General features: G+C 36.3%; 2 protein-coding genes across 2 annotated transcripts; both read left to right on the top strand.

Moving 5' to 3' along the window:
* Positions 1-122: 122 nt before the first annotated feature.
* Positions 123-24,141, top strand: LOC123672572 (28S ribosomal protein S9, mitochondrial). The gene is made up of 8 exons (XM_045606725.1): positions 123-315; positions 374-574; positions 624-797; positions 858-943; positions 1,156-1,400; positions 1,453-1,568; positions 23,761-23,923; positions 23,986-24,141. Exons 1-8 carry the CDS (start codon positions 232-234, stop codon positions 24,075-24,077), a joined length of 1,161 nt encoding a protein of 386 aa, XP_045462681.1. The 5' UTR covers positions 123-231; the 3' UTR covers positions 24,078-24,141.
* On the top strand, positions 4,866-18,111 carry LOC123672569 (transient receptor potential channel pyrexia). The gene is made up of 2 exons (XM_045606721.1): positions 4,866-5,366; positions 14,960-18,111. The coding sequence occupies exon 2, from the start codon at positions 14,964-14,966 to the stop codon at positions 17,922-17,924; it is 2,961 nt and encodes a 986-aa protein (XP_045462677.1). The 5' UTR covers positions 4,866-5,366; positions 14,960-14,963; the 3' UTR covers positions 17,925-18,111.
* Positions 24,142-24,283: the final 142 nt, after the last annotated feature.

The raw sequence follows: 24,283 nt of genomic DNA, 5'->3' as shown, positions 1-24,283 counted from the left end.
TAACTATTTATTACTAAAGTACGAATTTTAATCCAATATTTAAATTTTTTATGACTACTAAAACCATTTTTTATAAACCCCATAGAAGGTAGGTATCATATCTTAATTTCTATGATATCGGCTAAATAGAGTACACGAAAAAATAAAATAACCTAACTTTGATGAATAATTTTTATTAGATCCAGATTCAGAGTTTTATAATTTTTATTCAGAGAAATAATTAATAGAAGAATGATATTGAAAAGAATTTTTTCGCCTAGAGCGGTAGATAATATAGGTCGATTATTATCAAGAAATGCTCCGTTGACTCAAGCAGTGAGACTTATTTTCAGATATGATTTTTCTGCTATCTTTATTTGGATTTGATTTTTAGAAAATCGCAAGTCAGTTTTCCACTGAAAATGTTGATTTGGATGATCCAACCATAAGCAAAGCAATGAAAGCTTATCTTACTCGAGCAAATGAACATGAAAAATTTATGAAAAAAGAAATTCAGGAATACCAAATTGGTAAACGTCACCTTGCTAACATGATGGGTGAAGATCCCGAAACTTTCACTCAGGAAGATGTTGATGTATGAATAAATAAAATCTGTGAATAGTTTGATATCATTAATCTTTCAGAATGCAATCACATATTTATTTCCTTCTGGTCTTTTCGAGAAAAAAGCAAGACCAATGATGAAACCTCCAGAACAGATATTCCCACAAAGAAAAGCTGCTGAATTTGACAAAACTGGAAGACCTTTCCATTTTTTATTTTATACTAGCCGGCCTAATTTCTATCATATGTTATATGTGAGGGCATAATCAATTAATTGAACCAAATTCAAATAGCTAATATATTATGCCTTACAGGAAATAGTCGAACATATTGAACAATTGAACAAATTTGAAGACATAATGTTGAAAAAGGGCTTACAACCAGATCCAAATGCAGTTTTGTGAGTTGTTTTCTTTTTATTTTTGGACTTGAGAATGTTCTAAATATGAAAAAATTTTAATAACTTTTTAGCTTGAATGTTTCTGCTAAAAATACAAATAAAAGCATGAATATTTTACTGTAATTCTATGGTAAAATTATGGAACTAAATTAAAGACAATTTCTACTTTGACCTAAAGTTGTGTGATTTTCAAATAACTTCCAGTTTTGTAGGGATAAGTCCGGGTCACAGTGGATAGATAAAACAGCATTGGAATCTTTACTTCTAGAAACATTATCTGATAGAGATTATGAACAATTTCTGAATGCTATTGAAGCACTTTGCAAACTACCCTATGCCTCAAATGTTAAAGACTTCATATTCAAATATTTAAGGCCGTTAATGAACACCAGTAAAACCATAGAAGCACCCAAGCCAAATTATGACCAAGATGGAAGAGCTTATGTGACAGTTTATGGTAAATTCATTGAAAAAAAAGGAAGCAAGATTACTATTTTGAATACTTTCAGAATGTGCAAGAAAACATGCAAGAGGAACCGTCACAATAAGATCCCCTGGAACAGGAAAAATTTCAATAAATAACAAAGATATAACATACTTTGAAGATACTCAGTCAAGGGAACAGGTATGTGAATTTTAATTTATTCAAGGAGAAGATAAAATTGAAGATAAAGTGTCCATATTTTCAAGGATTTTTAATGTTTGAATATAAGTTTTCTTGTTAAATGATATCAAATATGGCATATTTTTGAGGAAAGTAGTAGTAATTGTTACAAATTTTACTTATTTTGAACCAATTTTTTTTTTATCTGGGAAGTATATAAAAATAGGTATATAATGATAATTTTATCAGGGATAAATATATAATAAGAAATTCTATATATAATGCTCCATCTGTTGTCATGCTGAATTGATGATGATTCTTTATTGTGACACCCTATACATATATCTATATCTATATATCACCATAAGCTCAAAGTAGGTATACATCCTTCAGCATAATGTAAATTATTCATTTTATTCAGATGTGCATTTACCTACTTGCAGTCAGACTGCTATTATCATGATTATGTAAACTATTACGCAACACTAATTTCTTAGATTCCTTCTCAAGATGCATGAAATGCAGAATTAAAACTAGAATCTATATCAAATCTGAAATCTTCTGATGAGAACTTGATAATAATGGATAATCAAGGATAAAAATACAGATGATTGACTTTGTTGAAGGCAAATAACTTGGGAAAATAAACGTAAAAAATGGAATACTTATCGGGAAGCGTGAAAAATGTTTCCTATGACTTATGGCGAATCTATTTTATTGAAAACTCGGATGTATAATTGGTATAGTGCATTCAAAAGCGGTCGAGATATGGTCAAACATTTACCCGCATTTTTCGAAAAGATCGCTCGTCACAATGGATGCAATTTTCGAATTTTGAGCCGGGAATGGTCTCGAATGATGAGGTTAGATTCACTGATGCTGTTATGCCACTGATTGTCCAGCTTTATACACGATAATTTCGAATGGAAATTTTCAGGGTAGGATCGGATCCCGAATTTCACGATTAAGTTCGTGAATGGGCAAAATCCGAATAGGGGTTTCGTAAATATGGCCGTTTTAGTTTCGTTTCCTTGATAATTTCAATACTGATGATTCGACCCAGATAAATTTTTGCGTTTAGATGTGAGATAACAGTTTTAAACACCAAGAAGGTCTCTTGCTGGAACCAGAGACCCGGTGCCTTGGGGATAATTTCTGGATAACCTCGATCTTTGGGCTATGGACTGGAGGGCCTGAAAACATGTTTTCATCTAGAACGGGATGAAGACTAATGTTTAGACTCTCTAGTTATTCTCGATTAAACATGTCACGTCATTTGCGGGAGGTTTAAATTTTCTGCTTCAATATGAAGAAATCTGCGGCTGAGGCTCATCGAATGCTCTCAAATATCATGGTGAGGCCGCTATTAGTGAAATAACGTGCCGAGAGTGGTTTCAAGGCTCCAAGAGCGGTGATTTTGACGTCGAAGACCACCATGGCGGTGGAAGAGAGAAGGTCTTTGAAGTTGCAGGATTAGAGGCATTACTTGATCAAAACTGTGTCAAACACAACAAGAATTTGCAAGATCATTGGGAGTGACGCAACAAGTCATCTCAAAACGCCTGAAAGTCACGGAAATGATTCAGAAACAAGGACATTGGGTGCCATACGAGTTGAAGCCGAGAGATGTTGAACGGCGTTTGTTTGCTTGTGAACAGCTGCTTGCAAGGCAAAGACGGAAGGAATTTCTTCATTGTAGTGTGACTGGAGACGTAAAATGGTTTCATTACAATAATCCCAAGCGCAGGAAATCATGGGGATATCCCGGCCATACTTCCAGGTCGACGGCCAAACCGAATATTCACGGTTCCAAGGCTCAGTATTTGGTGAGACCAGCTGGGCGTAGTTTATTATGAGTTGTTAAAACTGACTGAAACAATCAGACGCGATCATTATCGAGCGCAATTAATGCGTTTGAGCCGAACATTGAAATACAAACGGTCGCAATACAACGAGAGACATGATGTAGTGATTTTACAGGATGACAATGCTCGACCCCATGATGCGAAAGTGGTCAAAACATATTTGGAAACGTTGAAATGGGATGTCCTACCCCACCCACCGTATTCTCCAGACGTTGCTCCCTCGGACTATCACTTGCTTCGATCAATAGCTCACGGCCTGGCTGACCAGCACTTCCAGTATTATTAAGGAATAAAACATTGGATCGATTCGTGGATCGCTTCAAAAGATGATCAGTTTTGTCAACGCGGGATTCGTAGGCTGCGCGGAAGATGGGAGAAAGTAGTGGCCAGCGATGGACAATACTTTGAATTATAAATGTATAACCAGTTTTTTACAATAAAGCACTACCACTCTTCTTTTAAATGTAGCAGATGACATCCTGCGCTCTTTGGATAAAGGGCATGCTTCAATTCTTACCCTGTTAGATTTTGCAAAGGCGTTTGATACCCTTGACCATGAGTTGCTCTATGCTAAATTAAGTTATTACGGTTTTGATGAATCTTCTTTGAGATTTTTTAGGTCTTATCTCTTTGGTAGATATCGGGGCGTAAAATTACGTGAAGCATTTTCGGAGTACTGCTTGATAACTTCGGGTGTTCCTCAAGGTTCCATTCTTGGTCCTCTGCTATTCCTCGTATATATAGCTGATATGTATAAGGTTGTTGAGTTTGTTTTGACATCTATTTTTATTGCGATGACACTCAGGTTCATCTATCTTTCCTCCCCTCTGCCATTTCTATAGCTGTCGGACGGTTAAATGAAGTCTTGTCAAGCATTATGCAGTATTGCAGAAGGATTAATCTGAGAATGAATGTCAAAAAATGTTTCTTTCCGAGAACGTTTCATGCGGAGGTTGAGGTTATGATAGGTGTTGAGAAGATTCCATCCTCCTCCTGCTGTAGGAACCTTGGTATATTTTTCGATTGTCGACTGAGATTTAGGGAGCATGTCTCGATGCTGTTGAGAAATTTTTTTCTGGCACTAGTAATTTTAATTTTTGTTTTTTTTTTCTTTATTTGTATTTGTACTTGAGTGGAGTAGCCTTGGCTAGACTTCGCCCCTAGAATTCGCCAAATAAAGACACTATTATTATTAATTCCGGAAGAAAAACGGCGGAAGCAAAGTTGTACGTGTAGTGTGTGTCGATATGTAGCAACAGACTAATATAACCTCCAGTGGGACACCCTGTAGATCTCGCATCCTAATCACAGTATCTGGAGCGCCGTGTGTCTACGTACCATCGTTCTCGAGACCACCTCATCCTCCCACCGGCCGAAAAAACTTCCGTGGGCGTCCCAACTCTCAAATTCCGTTATCGGGACAAGAAGAAATAGCGAAGAAAATAGAAACGGATCATCATTTCTATATCACGTGTCAGCGACACCATCATCCTTGTCGCGTTAGCGAGAGAGAGCGTCTTTGCACGGCAATTTACTAATTTATTTGCCGCAATTCGCAGTTATGTTCTTATCTCCGTCTCGGACATTGCAGACCGTGCGGGACGTTGGCCCAATAGATTCCTACATTTTCGGCTTGCCGAAAAGTACCCCCGTTTGTTCTGTGGGCGGCGAGGTTTCCAGCTTCCTAGATCGTCGTGTCACCTGCGACGGAACATCGATAGTTCGGCCACAAAGCCGCACCGTGCGTTAGTGATATTTTTGTGGCGGAGGTGGACGGACCACAGACACAGAGGAGAGATCGGTGCGAGCGCAATTTGACGTAATGCTGGTGTAGATTGTTGCGATGCGATGTTTTTATTACACGAAATCGGCGATTGCTGTCCAATTATGATGGAGGATACCGGGTGAGGATGTTGATGCGACCGTTCGTGTGCCGTGGATTGTTCGCTTTTCTGTGAGTATCATGGAGTAAAAAAATAAATGCGGAAGAGTTTTCGTCTGTGAGGATCATAGAGGAGTTAATGAGGAGTTTGGTTTTCGTATTTTTTGAACGATAGGATTACTTCTATTCGATATTTATATGATTTAGGTTAAGCATTCATTTCGTTAGGTGGAAAATTTATTTTAAAGCGAGTTAGTTATTATTAATTTAGGGCTAACTGGGAAGTCCCTATTTCTTTGACAACATAAACTTCAAGAGCTATTCATAGAGCATTTTCTCAGACATAAAAATTAACTCTTTTATAGGGTTTCTTTGAAAATTGTGAATTTCAAAAATAGTAAAGCACCAAACTATTCACGAAAATATATTTTATTCAATTTAATAGAATTACTTTATGGTTTAATCTAAGTATGTTCCTTTTTTTTAAATCATTTATGACATCAATTGCTTTTAATTATTGAAACTCATGGATATAATTACAAGTAGACAGTTTTCGCAAAAGAAAATTACTATTTTCATTCTTTTTCAATGTCAAGTCTTTAATTTCTGAAAAAAGGTTGTACTGACTAATGAAGAATTCTTGTCCATACTTAATTTTATATCCCTCCTTGTCCATTAATAATAATAATAATAATAATGTTTATTCAATATAAAAATAAATTATTACAGATAAATATAAGAAAATTAGTAGATGACCACCAGCGCCAAAACGTCTGACTTGAGTTTTTTTTTTGTTAAAAGATACCTAAAAAAACTAATTTCATCTGATTTCGTGCGATTTTCATAATTCTGATTAACGAATTACCTTCTTTAGAAATAAAAAAAAATTCCCCGAATGTATTAAATGAATTATAACGTTAATATTGATGAAATTGAGGAAATGCAACGAATGTTTCGAATGTGAAATATGCACTCTTTGTGTTAAAAATGCCTAGAGATAATTCGAGACGCTGTTCAAACGATTAGATCCAATTTATGGCCTATCTAGTCAAATCTAGTGCGTTTAGAAGGAAGTGCTTCTTCTCGAACTAAAATACAAATTGGGATGCACGCTTTAAAAACAAGTTTTCTGGTTTAGTCCATTTCGATTTGCGCGTTTTTTCTATGGGATTATCATTTTTCGCCAAATATTTTCAATTCAGTGTTTTTTGTCAGACATATTCTTAGGTTTGAATAACAGTGAACAATTTGCCTTCATAAACTATTATTTTTTGAAAGGTTCATTATCCCAACAACTACTCACCAGATTTTTATGTAAAAATCGAAATTGAAATTTCACCTATATGTTTAGGATGCTTCTAAGTTTTGCATGAAATAGGGTACCATCTGTCAAACAGAAATTGCGTACCCTATTAGAAATTAGAACCTCTCAGCCTGAGGATCATAAATTTTAAATTCGATAAAATAATTTTTTACTACTGCCTACAATACAAAATCTCGAAATTAAAACTTGTAAAGCTTTTCACCTTGACGTTTTATTCTCTCACAATTCTGAAGTTAGATCTTGAATAAAAAATTAATTAATTTGGCATCTTCTGGTTCAAAGCCTGCTAGGAATATATTTCATTTTCTTCAGTGAGTTTGAATACAGAGGAAACAGTAAATATTTGCCAGAAATTTACAACGAATCTTCATGTGATAAGGAAATACTGAAAAAACAATGCTCGAATTTCGTTTTTGTTTATAAAGATTAGTTCGTTTGAATTCTATTGTTAGGTAGGCGTTGAAATTGCAGCGCAGTGGAATGAATTTAGGAATTTCTGGCGGCTCAATTTGTTTTACATCAACAGGAGGCGCCAGTAAGCTTCTGTTTAATATACAGGATTATCCAACTTGTGAATGTTTTGAAATGATTTTTTCATGGATGAAAATTTTAGAAAAGCATTGATACTAGTTTGGAGAGATGCTGCTCTTGAATTCAAAAATAAAGTTCTACTTCCAGAAACCGGTCATCCAGCCGGACTGCCCTAACCGACGCTGATTGCTTGTCTTCCAGGTCATATAAAATTCATACAAATGATTGTAACATCGAAGTGTCCTTTGAAATGTTCGTTACCGGCTTTCACTATTACTGGGAACTATTCTAAGCAAATTAAAAATATCTCAAAGGCTACTAGGATGCTACAATAATTTATGAAGTCCCTGTATTTCCGGCAACGTTGAATAATGTCAATTTTATTGATATTTCATAATATTGAAGGTTAAGTTCATAAACGTCACTTTTATCTTAGGTCGTTTACGTACAAAACAGTATATTAAGTAGCAAAAACGGTAGTCAAGTTACTTTACCGATTTATTCAATAATTCAATAGTAGTTAAAACAGTTTGTCTAGTAAATTTCTCTATTCTATGCATTTCTTTATTGCTGTCAGCAGAATCTACATTTCAAGTTCACTGACGTGGAATTTGACCTTTGAAGAGTTTTTTGGAGTTTTCATGTTTCTTTCTGAATACACCTGACTGTTTGTGGTATAGCCTTCATTCTGCTTTTTTAAATAAGATTGTAGCTTCAGAGAAATGCTAATGGATACTTAATCCATGTTTGATATGCATTATTAATGGTTTCATCGTGGAATACTGAGACCACCTTGTTGAATTCTTCATTTTCAGTTTTATTCCCAAATCATTAAAATAAGTTTGTAACATATTTTCAGGCCATGTGTTAAGCTCTGAATGAGTTGTATAGTTGAATTGTATTTTTTTCTCTGAATTCTGTCGTTTATGCTTTGGGGAAAAATAGCATATTTTATTCAGTGGAGACATAGAGTAATAAACATAGATAGAGGGAGTATACGCAATTTTTACATGTCCCCAATATGTTTAGATTACGTTGTCGGATTGTGATATATTTTCAAATCCACAATTTAACTATATCGTTATGAATGTATATCAAATTGAATGAAATATATTTATTTGAGTGATTCCCGATTAAATATGCAAATTTGAATAGATGGAATCCGATATTTTTCCTAATTATCGAATTTATAATAAGCAGAATATTTATAATTTTCTGTATCTACTTACTGAAATCCAAGGTTTGGCAACTTTTGCTCTCCTAGTGTCATCGGTTGTTTCACGTCGTTTGGCGCGCTTGAAGTTTGTTTTCTGAATTTCTGATATATTTAGGTATTTATTTCAATATATTTCGAGTTAAAATGAAACGTTGATTCACTATGGGACATAAGAAGTGCATTTTTGTGGAGAAACTCCCGAATTGAGTGAAATATCGTATCACTGATATGTTTTCATTTCCGCGAGCATCATGTCAAATTTGATAGTTCATGTTGGGGACAAAATTACTGAAAATGACATATGCTCCCTCTATCTATGTTTATTACTCTGAGAGTGGAGAGCACTCTTTGCAACTCGAAATTTGCACATTCAGTGTTGCTCTAAAATCAAAATAAATGATTCCTATAATTGAAACCCATCCTGAAAATTTCAACTTGTCCGGTTTTTCTTTCGTGTTTATGAACCAACGTACAGAATTCACGAAATAACAGCCATTTAGACGAAATTATAGCTCTGTATTTCTTGGAACAATGGCGCAAAAACGTACAATATTCAACGTGGTGAACTTGATCATTCATTCTATCCACCGTTTTCTAAAAAAAGACGATGAAGTTCGTGGCAAATTGATGAAATACCCAAAACAAATAACTAATGATTGTTCTAAGAGCCGAGGATCTTGAGTTGAAGCTCTATTACCGTATAAGTGGTTTATTGTCTGTTCAATTATTGTTTTAACAACAACAATGTTTATGTCGCTGAAGACTACTCTGAAAATTCTTCATGGTTTTGATTTACTATTTAGGGTAAGTCGAAAAAACTCTTTAAAATATTGAACAATGGGTTTCTGCTTTTAGATAAGATCAAGATAATATCTGTTGGACTAATTCTAAAGGCTGTAAATCATAAGTGATAAAATATAAAAAATTATAGTTTATAAAATTTCGAGAATGTGATGAAAAACCAAACCAAAAACTTTTTAGGAGTTTTCTTTAGGAGCGATTAATTCAATAGGAATAATAAACGAATGTACAAGTTGTACACATATTGGGTGGCCAATATCAAAGTGTTCAGCTGAAAATTTCCTCAACTGAGTTTTTTGAAAAAATACCCAGACAGGTAATTTTGAAGTGAAAATTCATGAATCATGTTCATGAGCCATGTTCATGAGCTGGGAGGATCATGCGGTATTTTGTACCAAAATTCATGCGAGAATCTCAGATTTATTATACGTTTTTAGGCCAACACGTAAACTGTGAAAATGTCAGAGGAGAGTTGAATTTTTTTTCTTTCGACCATTTTATGTGGGCCACCCTGTATAACTGTTGCCACTTCGTCGTGTTATTGACGGAAGAACTGTCTTCATTTGTTTCGCTTCTTGACGACCCGTCAAGGTCAACGTACTTGAACTTGTTGAAGAATGAATATCATTGATAATGAGGTTGCAAAAAAAGTTTTTTTCACACATCAGAACTAATGAATAATGGTATAGGCGATTGTAAAGGTAGGATATTATTTTATAACGGCTGTTTCACAACGAGTGTTAACCTTGACTAGAGCCTATTAATCTTGGTATACTTTAGCCAGAGGGCAATATGTACACGCAATAGGTATGTCTTTGTGATTTTTTTCAAGAAGAAAACAAATATTAGATTGGTTATTGCGTTTCAACCAGCAGCCTCTAATTGCCAAGCACAAACAATCATTTCACAGTTTTATCTTGTTCAAACTGAATATTTCAGACAGAAGCACCTAGTGAGATGAATTTTTAGAAATAATTGAAAAAAATCAGAATCTTTCTCTTGAGAAGGAATCACTGTCTATTATATATTATATTATCTTAATTATAGGCAATTTAATAATTGCATGAAGGACAAACATTTTTTATTCGATATTTCGACCCGGTAATATTTTACAGAAAAAACAATTTAGGTCCAATAACACTACCTTGAGGCAATCCGCAATTACTGTTTACTAATGAAGATTCTATTTTTATGTGTATTCTTTGTGTTTCTACTTCTGCAATGATGTTCTGTTTGATTTGATCGAGTTCTGGTGAATAATACTTAGATGATAAATGTATCGGGAAATTGAAGGAGAGCAAGTTTAAAAAAGAGAAGTACGAATTCTAGGAATTTATATCTCCTAATTAGGAGATTTTCTATTGCCGTGATTATTTTTTTTGCGGAAATAGTTCAGTAACCTCGTTGTTTGCTATCGATGGTAGTTATTATTGCGTTATAATCAATAATATGACAACAACTATTAAATAGTGAATCCCTCATTACTAATGACTTGTGATGAACGAGGTAAAGGAAGAAATTATACCGGTTTTATTAAACCGGTAATAAATGTGCTCGAGCTGCATTAAATATTGAATTTTGTTGAATTCAGCATTGGAGAAAACTGATGAGGAATATAGGCTAGGTCAGTAATCGTGTCGATAACTTATGTAGGTATCGAAAAAATAAACAGAAAGTCTTACTCCGTGTACACGGAGTTGAACAGAGAAATAACGAATTTTTTTGGTATTCAGAATCATTATTGATTTGAAAAAAACATTTTTTCTCCGTCTTACCATTTTTATATGAATTTCCAAGCACCAAACGCTTCACTGTGGACCGTTTTGATCAAGAATAAAAGATCTTTGGAGTTCCGCCTTAGTAATGAAGGTAACCGAATGCAAAAAAAAAGTCTTGTCAGATGTATCGCCCTTGAGCTGTCAAGACTAGGATGGTCTGCGAGAAAACCTGTTGGGAGCGACTATTCCTGATCGAATCAAGTACTTGTAACCAGCTTTTGGGCCAGTTAATTTGATTTTCGATGCGTGTTTGATTAGCATATGTATTTTCAATAGTGGTAGATATTAATTCTACAGGAATTTAATGTATGAATTTAAGATTCATAAATTACGTTGATCATTTTCGAGTGAAGCTTTAAAATTGCCAGTAAGAAAAATTTTGAGTTAGATGCTTAAAATTTTATACAATGAAAGTTCTAACCTCAATTTAAATTAATTTAGGAGTTCTTGATTGTTTTTTTAGGAATTTTAGGAAAATAACTGATTATGATCAGATTATGAGAAAAATTTGTTAGATGGTCCAAGAACTATACCAGTATGAAATTTTGCTTTTTCAACAAGTAATATGTAGTATAATATTCTAAAACAAGTTGCAGAATGGGCTCCTGTTTCGAACGCATGAGTGTTGGAATTGCCTTCTGCAACGAGTATTTGACGATATTATTTTCTCTAATTCAGTCAAGTTTTGTGAAATATTGTCGAAATAGAATGAAAAATTCAGATTTTAAATCTTTTTTTAGAGCTTTAGAACTTTAAATTGCAATAAAACAACGATGAATTATTCGATTGACATGAATTTTATTTATCCGCAAGATCATCTTGTGGCATTACATTTTAAATATGATTTATGGCATATGACCGCCACGGCTGGCTCGGATGTAGTCCAATCTGGACGTCCAATTTTCGATGACTCTTTCCAACATTTGTGGCCGTATATCGGCAATAACACGACGAATGTTGTCTTCCAAATGGTCAAGGGTTCGTGGCTTATCCGCATAGACCAATGATTTTACATAGCCCCACAGAAAGTAGTCTAGCGGTGTTAAATCACAAGATCTTGGAGGCCAAATCACAGGTCCAAAACGTGAAATTAGGCGGTCACCAAACGTGTCTTTCAATAAATTGATTGTGGCACGAGCTGTGTGACATGTTGCACCGTCTTGTTGGAACCACAGCTCCTGGACATCATGGTTGTTCAATTCAGGAATGAAAAAGTTAGTAATCAATGCTCTATACCGATCGCCATTGACTGTAACGTTCTAGCCATCATCGTTTCTGAAGAAGTACGGACCAATGATTCCACCAGCCCATAAAGCGCACCAAATAGTTAGTTTTTCTGGATGTAACGGTGTTTCGACATACACTTGAGGATTAGCTTCACTCCAAATGCGGCAGTTTTGTTTGTTGACGTATTCATTCAACCAGAAGTGCGCTACATCGCTAAAGAAAATAAAATGGACGTAGTGCACGATACGTAATCCGCACAGAACCATTATTTTCGAAATAAAATTGGACTATTTGCAAGCTTTGTTCAGGCGTGAGTCCATTCATGATGAATTGCCAAACCAAACTGAGAATAAATCACTTGACAGCTGTTAAATCGGTCGCCATCTTGAACAGTAATGCCAACTCAAAGTTATATACCTCGAAAAAAAACACCATTTACATCATAGTGGCTTTTGTATTGTATCTTGGCAGTTGGTGTGACTGTCACAAAAATTGACAGATCACGGAATTTGAATTTGAATCGCACGTTTCGAATTTTGAAATAATTTATAATTACGCATTAAATTCGTGAATTATGTCTGACGAAATCGATTTAACACAGCCAGAATTAAGAGAAATGCGAATAGTGTTGCAAATCATTTCACTATATCCAAATTATATTGACAATTGACGTGTGTTGAAATTTGATAGGATCCGAAGTCAGTGTAGACAACCACATAACGAAAAATATAACTGAAAACAATGCTGTTGAGTCCATTACAGCACTGTTTTTAGTACTGTAATGAACTTTTGAGTTTTTTCAACAATTCTTCAGAGGCAGTAAATGCTATATATGGTGAATTTTACATAGTAATCCTAATGTATTTAGGTTTTCGAGTCTGACAAATAGTTCCCGGTTCAACGCGGATATACAAAAAACATTGTTCGGAGTTTCCATACGTTCAATCTCCTCGCACAATCTCTCTATACGCTAAATAGCGAGCGTTCTCGCTTAATCGTGAGAAAACCACCAGCTATGACACTGGATAATGTCATTATTTCGTTACAACAATTCTCTACGGATTACATTATCCTGTGTTCGTATCAAGGCTGGGAAATGTAACGATGAATTTTGACGGCGCTCTTTGATTGAGCTGGACAATGAGGACAAAAACGGACGATCCTATTGATATGCCGTCATGATCGATAGACAAGAGAAGAATCGATTGGTAAACCGAAATTCCGCCCAATTTCGATGGAATGTCAGGAAATCGACCGCAGGCTGTCCTTGATCTTGTTCTGTCAATGTGAATGACACTAAACTGAAGGATTACGCTATATAAGTGACTTCATGTTGATGTGCGGAGTACTGGATGTATGAGTCATTAGAGTAAAAATAATAAAAAAACAGACTGCTCATGTTAAAACATCAAAGCAACAAATATAGCAATGCATTTAAAGCTGAAAAGAAGAAGTATGATAAAAACCCTGAGAGAGCTTAGAAAATAGCTCCTCAAAAATTAAATACTATGATCTGATAATAAGAATAAAACGATGGGGAACATTTGCAACCAGATAAAAGGCAAAACAAACCATCATACATTCTAAACAGTACATGTTAAACATCAGGGTCTCCTGAAGGTATTGCAGGCACCTACAACTGGTTTCTCAATATAAATTAGCCTTATATTTAATTCGGGAGATCCTGGGGAGATGCAGAATTACAGTATCCTTAACAGCTTCTCGAAGATTCTTGAGCTTGCAATGACCAATCGTAGTCTTACATATTTCCAGAGTTTGAACTTTTTCAGTCCATCACAACTTCATAAACAATATTCAAAATTAGTATCTGCGGAATTTTTGTAGATTTGTCTGAAGTTTTCGATCGCCTAAATAGAAAGTATCTAATCGAAAAACTAGAAAGCCATGGAATCAATCGAAATACAATGAAATGTTTAGCGTCTTATTCATCTGACATACTTTAGAGAGGAAAATACATCTATTTCAGAGCCGCAGCCAAGTGAAATTGGTGTGCCCCAGGGAACTATTGTAGGGGTAATAATATTTATCATACGAATTTCAATCTGGACCATGTATCTGACAAGATCGAGGACGTAGAACTAAAAAACTTTGCAGATGATACTAACTTAAAATGAAAATAAATTTTTAGTATATAACACAAATATCATAGACACAACAAGATCTATAAATATTTAATTACCCACAGCCTAGACCATCTATGTCTGAGAAAAACCCATTGTACATGTGTATGAAAGTATTCAATTGGTACCTAGAAATTCAAAAATAATTAATAGCTATGAACAATTCAACCACTACATCAAAAAGTTAGAGCCATATTCACTGAGTGAATATTTTTGTAATGCTATTTCATTTTATGTCTTCTTGTATGGTTTGCTGAGTAGAGAACATATTTAAAGAAACATTCTATTCTTCTATCTACTCATCAACGCCACCTGTATACTCTAACCAAAAACTATAGTTATGCAAGTTCCTAGAACGATGTATGAATTCAAAGTTAAATAAAAATAATGACGTCATATTTAAAGAAGGTATACATTAGTATTTGATATTAACATTTCAGCCATTTGGCGACAAAACCTTGAAATATAAATAGAAAAACGAAAAACTCGCATTCGAAAAATCATTAAATCCAAAAATTGACGAAACTCAACTTGACCATTATCGCATAAATCTAGCGACAGCCTCAAATTTCTCGCAAACCTCACAGGCGAAGACCCGCCCACTTCCTCTTCGATCCACGCCCTAAACCACCCCAACCCCCTTGCAGGTAGATGGTAGCGTCGCTCAGACATGAAAACATCCCGACCATGGACAACCTAGGCTTCCAAGATTCCACAAATTCCCGCAAGCTCGGCAGGTCCGTCAGCGTGAACACGCCCGCCGAGAGCTTCCCCCTCTACAAGAGCCACACCTGCAATTCCGCCATGATTCTCAGGTGGCGCAGGGCGGGGGAAGACCCAAACGTCATGCTGGAGGAGGATTACCCCTCCGACGACTTCGAGTACATGGAGTGCGGCCCCTCACCCCCTTCCGATCACACACCCCACATCTACGAGAGCTTCGAGGAGTTCTCCAGCACCACCAACGAGCTGACGGTGCAGATCTGCCACGACACCATCAAGATGAACCTGGTGGAGCATATGAAGCTGTCCTCGGGCAGGCACCAGCTCCTGGACGATATCGAGATGAAGAAAACCACCCAGGACAACCTGACTGAGGCGTTCAAAGGGGCGACGAAGCTGGAGGTCAACATATCCTTCCTGTGGGCGGCCTTTATGAAGAGGTGGGAGCTGCTGGACGGTTTCCTGTTGATCGGGGCTTCCAAGTTGTACTACGAGCCCAACCAAGGGCTGAGCGCTATTCATTTGGCAGCTTTTAGCGGTTGCATACCCGGTACTCAGTTTATGATAGCTAAAGGGTGCGATGTTAACTCTATGTTCAAGTGTTATACCCCGCTGCATTGCGCTGCTTTTGGGGATAGTCCGGATACAGCCATGGTTTTGCTGAATAACGGCGCGAAAGTGCAGTCTTTGACTAATAGTCCAAGCAATTCGAACGAAAGTGTCTTGCATTGTGCTGTGAGGGCGAACGCTGTTGCTTGCGTGAGACTATTTACGGCAGAGGGCGCCGATGTCGGTCAGGTGGAGTACTGCGGTATGTCGCCCATACACCTAGCGGCCGACCTTGGCCATCAGCAGTGCCTCAAGATATTACTGGAAGCTAAAGGCACCAACGCAAACGCAATCACTAAAGAAAAGGAACAAACGGCACTTCACTTGGCTGCTGAAGGGGGATACCTGGAATGTATCGAGGTTCTACTTGACAAACACGCGAATTCTAACGCTAAGAATCAGAGAGGACAAACGCCTCTCCATTTGGCAGCGAGAGCGCAGGCTTACGACTGCGTGGAGATGTTGATGCGTAAAGGAAACGCAGACCCTAACATAAGCGATTTTGATAAGCGAACCCCTCTACACGCGGCCGTCGGTAAAGCAGCCAGATCCTACGACATTATCGAGATCTTGGTTAGTTGGGGAGCCGACGTTAACGCTAAAGACCAATACGGCTACACCCCCTTGCACATAGCCGCCTTGAACGAGCTGAGTCAGTGCGTGGAGATCCTCATCTATCACGGTGCAGACGTGACGGCCAAGTCGAAGCTGGGGATAACCGCCCTAGGGATCATAACCAGGAAGACGCCGGCGTCTTTGGCCATGGTCACCCATAAACTCGACTCAGCTATCAGCCTGCATCACCACCCTGAATCTTCCAACAGGGAGGTCGAACTTAGATTAGATTTTCGCAGCATATTGCAACATTGTCACCCACGAGAGATAAGCTTCTTGAACACCTTCGTCGACGAGGGTCAAAAGGAGATATTGTTGCATCCTTTGTGCTCCGCCTTCCTGTACCTGAAATGGGAGAAGATAAGGAAGTACTACATAGCGAGGATATTCTTCTGCTTCGTGTTCGTCCTGAGCCTATCGCTTTACGTACTGACCGCACTGGCTCACAACTGCTACAACCACGGAAAGAACATGAACGACACCCAGCCCCAGAACGTCATAGAGTTATGCGAGAAGAAGTCCATGATGGGGCACATGTTGAGGAACAATCCATTCGTTATCGAGATGCAGTGGTTCGTCTTGGTAGGCATCACGTGTTGTGAGATCTTGAGAAAGGTCTACGGTATAGCGGGCTACCCCAGCGTTAGGCAGTACCTGTCACATAGGGAGAACATAATAGAGTGGAGCGTCATCTGTAGTGTTTTCGTGATATCTTTCATATACACCGGAAGGACCTACACGTGGCAGAACCACGTGGGCGCTTTCGCGGTATTGTTTGGCTGGACCAATCTGATGCTGATGGTTGGACAGTTGCCGGTGTTCGGTTCCTATGTAGCGATGTACACCAGGGTGCAGGGGGAGTTCGCCAAACTGCTCCTCGCCTACTCTTGCCTCTTGATCGGTTTTACAATAAGTTTCTGCGTTATATTTCCAGACTCCTCTACGTTCGCCAATCCCTTCATAGGGTTGATAACGGTGTTGGTTATGATGACGGGTGAGTTGAATCTTGACCTGTTGGTGGACGATGACCCGGAAGATCCGCCATTTTTGCTGGAGATAAGCGCGCAGGTCACCTACATCCTGTTCCTCCTCTTCGTCACCGTTATCCTGATGAATCTTCTAGTGGGTATAGCCGTTCACGACATTCAAGGCTTGCAAAAGACGGCAGGGTTGTCAAAGCTTGTCAGGCAGACGAAACTGATATCTTACATGGAGTTGGCGCTTTTTAACGGTTACCTACCTCAGTACCTCCTGAATTTGTTACACTGGACGGCGCTGGTGTCGCCTAAAGCCTACAGGGTGGTTTTGAATGTAAAACCGTTGAATCCCAGGGAGAAACGCTTGCCTAGGGACATCTTGAAAGCGGCTCATGATATAGCCACTAGACGCAGGAAATACGGGCACACCATATCGTCGCAAGGTAGTCATGCGACTGCGTACACGAAGAAACAGACGAACAACAACACGGATCATCAGGCACTGGACCTGGTGGAGATGACTGGGATGGTGCCCATGTTGCAGAACAAGATAGATAAGGCTTCCGAGCAGATCGAACAATTGGGTAGGGAGGTTAGGGACCTGAAAACGGCCTTGCTGAGTAGTCAGAAGGTTATGGAACAGTTGATACATACGATTGTTAACAATAAGATCAGTTCGGACTGTTGACGATTGCAATTTCTGTGATTCAATTCGTGTTTCTTAGGGATTTGAACACAAAATTTTGTATTTGTTTTAGTTGTTTTTACACATTATCCTTTTATTTCTACTTATCTGTATTTATTAGGAATTGTTCTCATGGCATGTTTGAGACATCTACCGTTACAGTCAATTCAATAATGTTCATGTCAGTATTTTAAAAAGCTAAAACAGTCTCATTGAAAATTATTCAAGATTTCAATAAATTGACCAAATGATATGGAAATAGACAATAAAGGATTATAATTATCATTACAAGAATATCAAATATTCTTCAATCATTCAATAATTTTGAGTGTTAGGAGACCTAGCTCCAAACAAAATCACTTTTCATCTGGACAGTGCCTTATAATATACTATATTAAACTCGTAAGCGCTCCTCCCACCGAAAATTGAACGGTTTTGGACCGATTTTGCGGTCGAGTGTTCTCGGCTCTGGGAGAGATACGAGAAAAACTAAAAGTACGGAAAGAAAGAGAAAATGTCGAATTAACTCCCGCGGATATTCCCGTTTCCCGATTTTTCGGGATTACCTGGGAATGAACGGATAAAGTTTGGGAAATTTCCCGACGAATTTCCAGTTTCACGTCGACGTGAACGACCAATAGGAAAATACTACGATGTCCTTGGGTAGCAACGGGCCTAGCAACGTCCGCGGCAATTGACGTTTCTAGAATATTTAGGTTTTATATTATTTTTACTGTGTCCATTAGAGGGCTCTTGATGAATAGAACTATTTGAAATATGAATAACTGTATAATAAAATCAAGGATCAATCTAATAATCTATTCAAAATATTCTGACGTTTCAACCAATTCTGTGCTCATTCATGAAATCGTCGAAATACAGAATGAAAATGGGAAACGTCAGATGATATTTTAATGGAAATGTTGAAATTTGGACGAATCGAGAGGAAATATACAAGAAAAGATGAATCAGATGCGATTTATATCCCTTTTTCCATGTATATTTTATGATATTTTCAAGCGGAATCGTTTTGTGTCAGTGGAAAGTTTGGTTTGCCAGAAGCCTCTACAGGAGTCATTTGGTTATTTGAAAAGTTTTTAACGAGAAATTTGAGGAAATAATAGACTACACCTGTATGTACCGCCGTTTTATGATGGTATTTTTGCGTTTTTTTGATATTTTCATGGAAATTGGTCAAATCTTGAAGCATTCCGTTTCATGTGAATTGTTAAGGTAAATATATCATTTTGGAAAGATATCAGCATTTGAGGCGAAAAAAACTGGTAGGTAGAGATATTTTAATTCGATTTCCCTTATATTTAACGATTTTTCAAACGAAATTCATGAAAATTCATCAATTTATAGAATCTGTCACCAGTTATTTTGACATTATTCCTATAAGGAGCACAAATGCACATAATTATGCAAAGGCATTGTGGCCGGGTCGTTAGGGATGCGGTCGTACAATCTGAGGTCTCTTTTGGGATGCGAGTTCAAATCTTGCAGCAGGTGATAATTTTTTTTTTCTTAATTTTTCGCCAGTTATTAATTTTTATATTATTTGGCGGTGAATGCTTCGGATTATTGAAATGGATCAATTTTTTGTTTAGTCTATTGTGTGAATGATTTCGTAGTATACACATATAATTATGTTTTTCCGATTTTCAAAGTACATATAAGAATAACGATTATACATTGTTTTTTTTCAAGTTGCCTATTGGAGGTTTTTCGATAAATTGACCATATTATACAAGGTGTACAATTTTCGAGCGCCAATTATGCTTTTCTGTAAAATTGAAAACTTATGAAATCTGAAAATTGAAATTTCAAGTTAGATTTCTCTCACATAATTTGCGAAGATATACGTGCGATGAATAACGTTTATACAGAGTGTACAATTTCCGAAATGTCTCTGGAGAACTGAAAACTTTTCTTATAGTTGTCATGTTAGCTCTATAGGTTATCATTCAATTGCATAATTCTTGAAGGTATACAGGTGGGGATTGACGATTATATACAGGGTGTACAATTTTCAAACGCCAATTATACATTTCTGGAAAATCGAGACCTTATGAAATCTGGAAATTGGAATAAGAGCTTTAGATTTGTTTTCTCTTGCATAATTTGCGAAGATATACGTGCGATGAATATTTTTTATACAGTGCGATATCGATTTTACAGGAGATATGGAAGTATTTATGAATGAATTAAAATATGGATCTATGGGCTATATTGATCAACCTAAAAGGTAGATCTATGGGCTATGATGATCTACCTACAAGGTAGATCTATGGACAACATTGATCTACCTACAAGGTAGATCTGTGGGCAACATTGATCTACCTACAAGGTAGATCTATGGACAACATTGATCTACCTATTAGGTAGATCTACAGGATATATTGATCTACCTACAAGGTAGATCTATGGGCGTACTAGTATACTATATTAAACTCGTAAGCGCTCCTCCCACCGAAAATCGAACGATTTTGGACCGATTTTGCGGTCGAGTGTTCTCGGCTCTGGGAGAGATACGAGAAAAACTAAAAGTACGGGAAGAAAGAGAAAATGTCGAATTAACTCCCGCGGATATTCCCGTTTCCCGATTTTTCGGGATTACCTGGGAATGAACGGATAAAGTTTGGGAAATTTCCCGACGAATTTCCAGATTCACGTCGACGTGAACGACCAATAGGAAAATACTACGATGTCCTTGGGTAGCAACGGACCTAGCAACGTCCGCGGCAATTGACGTTTCTAGAATATTTCTAATTGTCGATCGAACCAGAAATAATGATCAATTCAGTTAATTATATCGATTCAATTACAGAAATTCCATATTTCACTAAAATATCGATACTAAATATGCCCCGATGGATGCTTTTCGAATTTTAGAAGCTGCAATAAGTCAATACTTGGACAGAAGACGACAAATGTCAAAATTTATTCATGCCGTGATTTCTTTCCATAATTATTATGATATAAATACGAAACGTCAGATGATATTCGACTAGAAACATTGAAATTTGGACGAATTCAGAGGGAAAATTCAAGAAACGATGATTCAGATTCGATTCAGATCCGTTTTTCGAGGTATATTTGATGATATTTTCAAACAGAATCATTTTGTGGCAGTCGAATACATTGGTTTGCTGAAGCTTTTATAGGAGTCATTTTGGTTATTTGAAGTGTTTTCAACGAGATATTCAAGCAAATAATGAACGGGAATGGTTGGAAACGTCCTTTTCTGATGGTATTTTTGCATTTTGTTGAGATTTTCATGGAAATTGGTGAAATCTTATAGCATTCCGTTTCATGTAAGTTGTCAAGGAGAGACTTGAATTTTTCATATAGGACTGATAAATCGGTAGGTACAGATATAAATATTCGATTTCCTTCATATCTAACGGTTTTTTAGACGAAAATCATGAAAATTATTCATATTTATAGAATCTCTGAAACCTGTGATTTTGATGATTCCCTATAAGTAGCACAAATGCACCAAATTACGCAATGCCATTGTGGCCGGGTGGTTAAGGATGCGGTCGAATGATATGAAGCCTCTATGGGCTGCAAGTTCAAATCTCGCTGCTGGTTGAAATTTTTTTCGTATTTTTTCGCCACTTATTAATTTTTATATTATTTGGCAGTGAATACTTTGGAATAGTGAAATGGATCAAATGAAGTCAATGATGATTTTAAAATAATAGGGATTTCCACATTCCCATTTCATACAGGGGGTACAATTTTCAAGCGTCAATTATACATTTCTGGAAAATCGAGACCTTATAAATCTGAAAATTGGAATTAGAGCTTCAGGTTAGTTTTCTTTTGCATAATTTGCGAAGATATACGTGCGATGAATATTTTTTATACAGAGTGCACAATTTCCGAATTCCAATTGGACGACTCTGAATAACTGAAACCTGTTGAAATCTGATTGTTGAGATCTTAGATCCAGGTTATTTTTTTTACATAATTCTTGGAGGTATACACTGAGTGGTTGACGATTTCATACAGGGTGTATTATTTTTGAGTGGCAATCAGACATTTATGCAAAATTGTAACCTATTAAAACATCGGATTATCAGCTTAAGGTTATTCTTTTTTTGCATAATTTGTGAGAAAATATATAATAATTGATTTAAAATTATATAGGGTGTATAAAATTGGGATACCAATTTGATATTTTTGGAAAAATAGGCAACCTAAAATATATAAATTTGGATAACAGCTTTAGGTTACTCTTCTTTCTTTTACATAATTCGCGAAAATAAGTATGAATGAAGTTAATACAGTGTGTACAATTTAGAATGTCCCAATTAGACATTCCTGAAGAATTCATTCCGCATGGAATTCGAAAATTGGTTTCATAGCATTTGCTTTTTCTGCCACCTTGAAGGTATTCGATTAACGAGTCGGGCATGTCCATTGGTGTTTTTGGTTCCTTTTTTGTGTTTCAACAATAACTTCATATACAGGATCTTTCATGTCGACTTGATCAAAATTATTCCTCAAATTACATACAGACTGTGCGTTGCTAACGCGTATTTATGGAATTACTGAAACCTTTGAGTCTCGCTGTATATTAGTCCGATATCGATAATACAGGAGGTATGCAGTATTTGAATGAATTTTATATAGGGTGTACATCTAGATCTGTGGCCAATGCAGATCTATGGACAATGTGGATCTATGGACAAAGAGGATCTATGGGCTATGTAGATCTACCTACAAGGTGTATCTACGGGCAAAGCGGATCTGTGGGCAACATTGATCTACCTACAAGGTAGATCTATGAGCAACATTGATCTACCTACCTATTGATCTATGGGCTACATTGATCTACCTACAAGGTAGATCTACGGCGCGTACTAGTATTGAATTAAATCATTCGTATTTGAAAAAAATATATTTTATTTGTACCCTTATAGTTGCTTAGACTGAATATAGGCTAATCAAATTTATTCAGTATCCTATAACGGATTATTTGTGAACATTTTGATGAAATGAAAAATTGATTTTGAATATGTAATTCCAAGCAATTTATTGTAACGTACTTATTTGGAGAATTATTATTTCTTGTTTTTCTTTTACTTCAAAACTAGGTAGACCTTTGTGTTCATACTTAGGAAGCATCGATTATTGCATATACTTGTATTATTGATTTTGTAGTGTACATAAGAATATAATATATTTTCAGAGATGTAGAAAATTGTTATATACAAAAAATACTTTAACAAATTCCATGTTTATTTGCACACATCCCAAACGACTTGTAATAAGAACAGAATATTATCAAAATTTCTAGTAGTTTGTTTATGAATTCTTATTGTCATTCAGGTGGAATTTTTCAAGCAGATTTGTGAATTTGAGATACGACTCACCAAATACCATTGTTCTCTCTGTATTTGCCTTGAAAGCAAATATATGGTTTTCCATTTCTTTTCATTTGGAACAATCGTCATATTTACGTATGCTCAGTTCAAAATTCTTAGAATAACGTGTATTTGCTTCTGGTTTTGATAAAATAGATTCTTTATCTTTTATTTGACGGGAAAATTTCCATCCTAAGCAAAGTTCAAAAATTTTAACTTAGTACTTAGTGGAAATCCATGAATTAAATACCATAATCTAAACGGCAAAAATCATCTTGCTTTGTTTTTTTATTGCAACAAAATAAAATTGAGACAATACTTCATTTTTAAAATATTTCTCAACATTAAACAAACCATTGGTTAAGAAAAAATTAAATTAGTATGAATTTTAGTCTTGGAAAAATATGGATTCTTTATCTCACAGGAAACATTATCAAACTATAACAATCATAAACTTTTAGGTTCTCTTTCCTTTACTCTTTTCAAATATGATAGGAAAGGTAGATATCGAGGCAGAAGTTGGAGGTGGTGGATTTTCAGGACAAGCTGGAGCTGTTAGGTGGGGTATAGCTTGGGGTTTAAGAAGTTTTCTTGATGAAAAAATAGTGGAAAAAATGCGTTTAGGTAATATCGAATGAAGCAACAATTCTGAAGGGTTTATTAATTTTTTCATTTGATTTTTTCAGCGGGTCTACTAACCAAAGATGTCCGTACTCGTGAAAGGCAGAAACCAGGACAACAGGGTGCAAGAAGAAAGTTTACATGGAAGAAGAGATAATTTTGTTCACTTAGAATAATAACAGTGCTATTAAAAAAATAAAATTGAAAAACACCATAAGATATTTCTACAAGCTTGATTATTCTGTTTTCCTATTTCCGTTTTAAACTTTTTTGGTTGGAGTAAAATAGATTAGAAAAGCTCCCCAATTAGGTATTTTTTAGTTAGCTGATTTTGAAAACTTTGTTTTATTTGATGAGAGGCAC

The sequence above is a fragment of the Harmonia axyridis genome, chromosome 2 (assembly GCF_914767665.1).
Source record: "Harmonia axyridis chromosome 2, icHarAxyr1.1, whole genome shotgun sequence".
Classification (NCBI taxonomy): Eukaryota; Metazoa; Arthropoda; class Insecta; order Coleoptera; family Coccinellidae; genus Harmonia; species Harmonia axyridis.
This window is presented reverse-complemented; position numbering and strand designations above follow the sequence as displayed.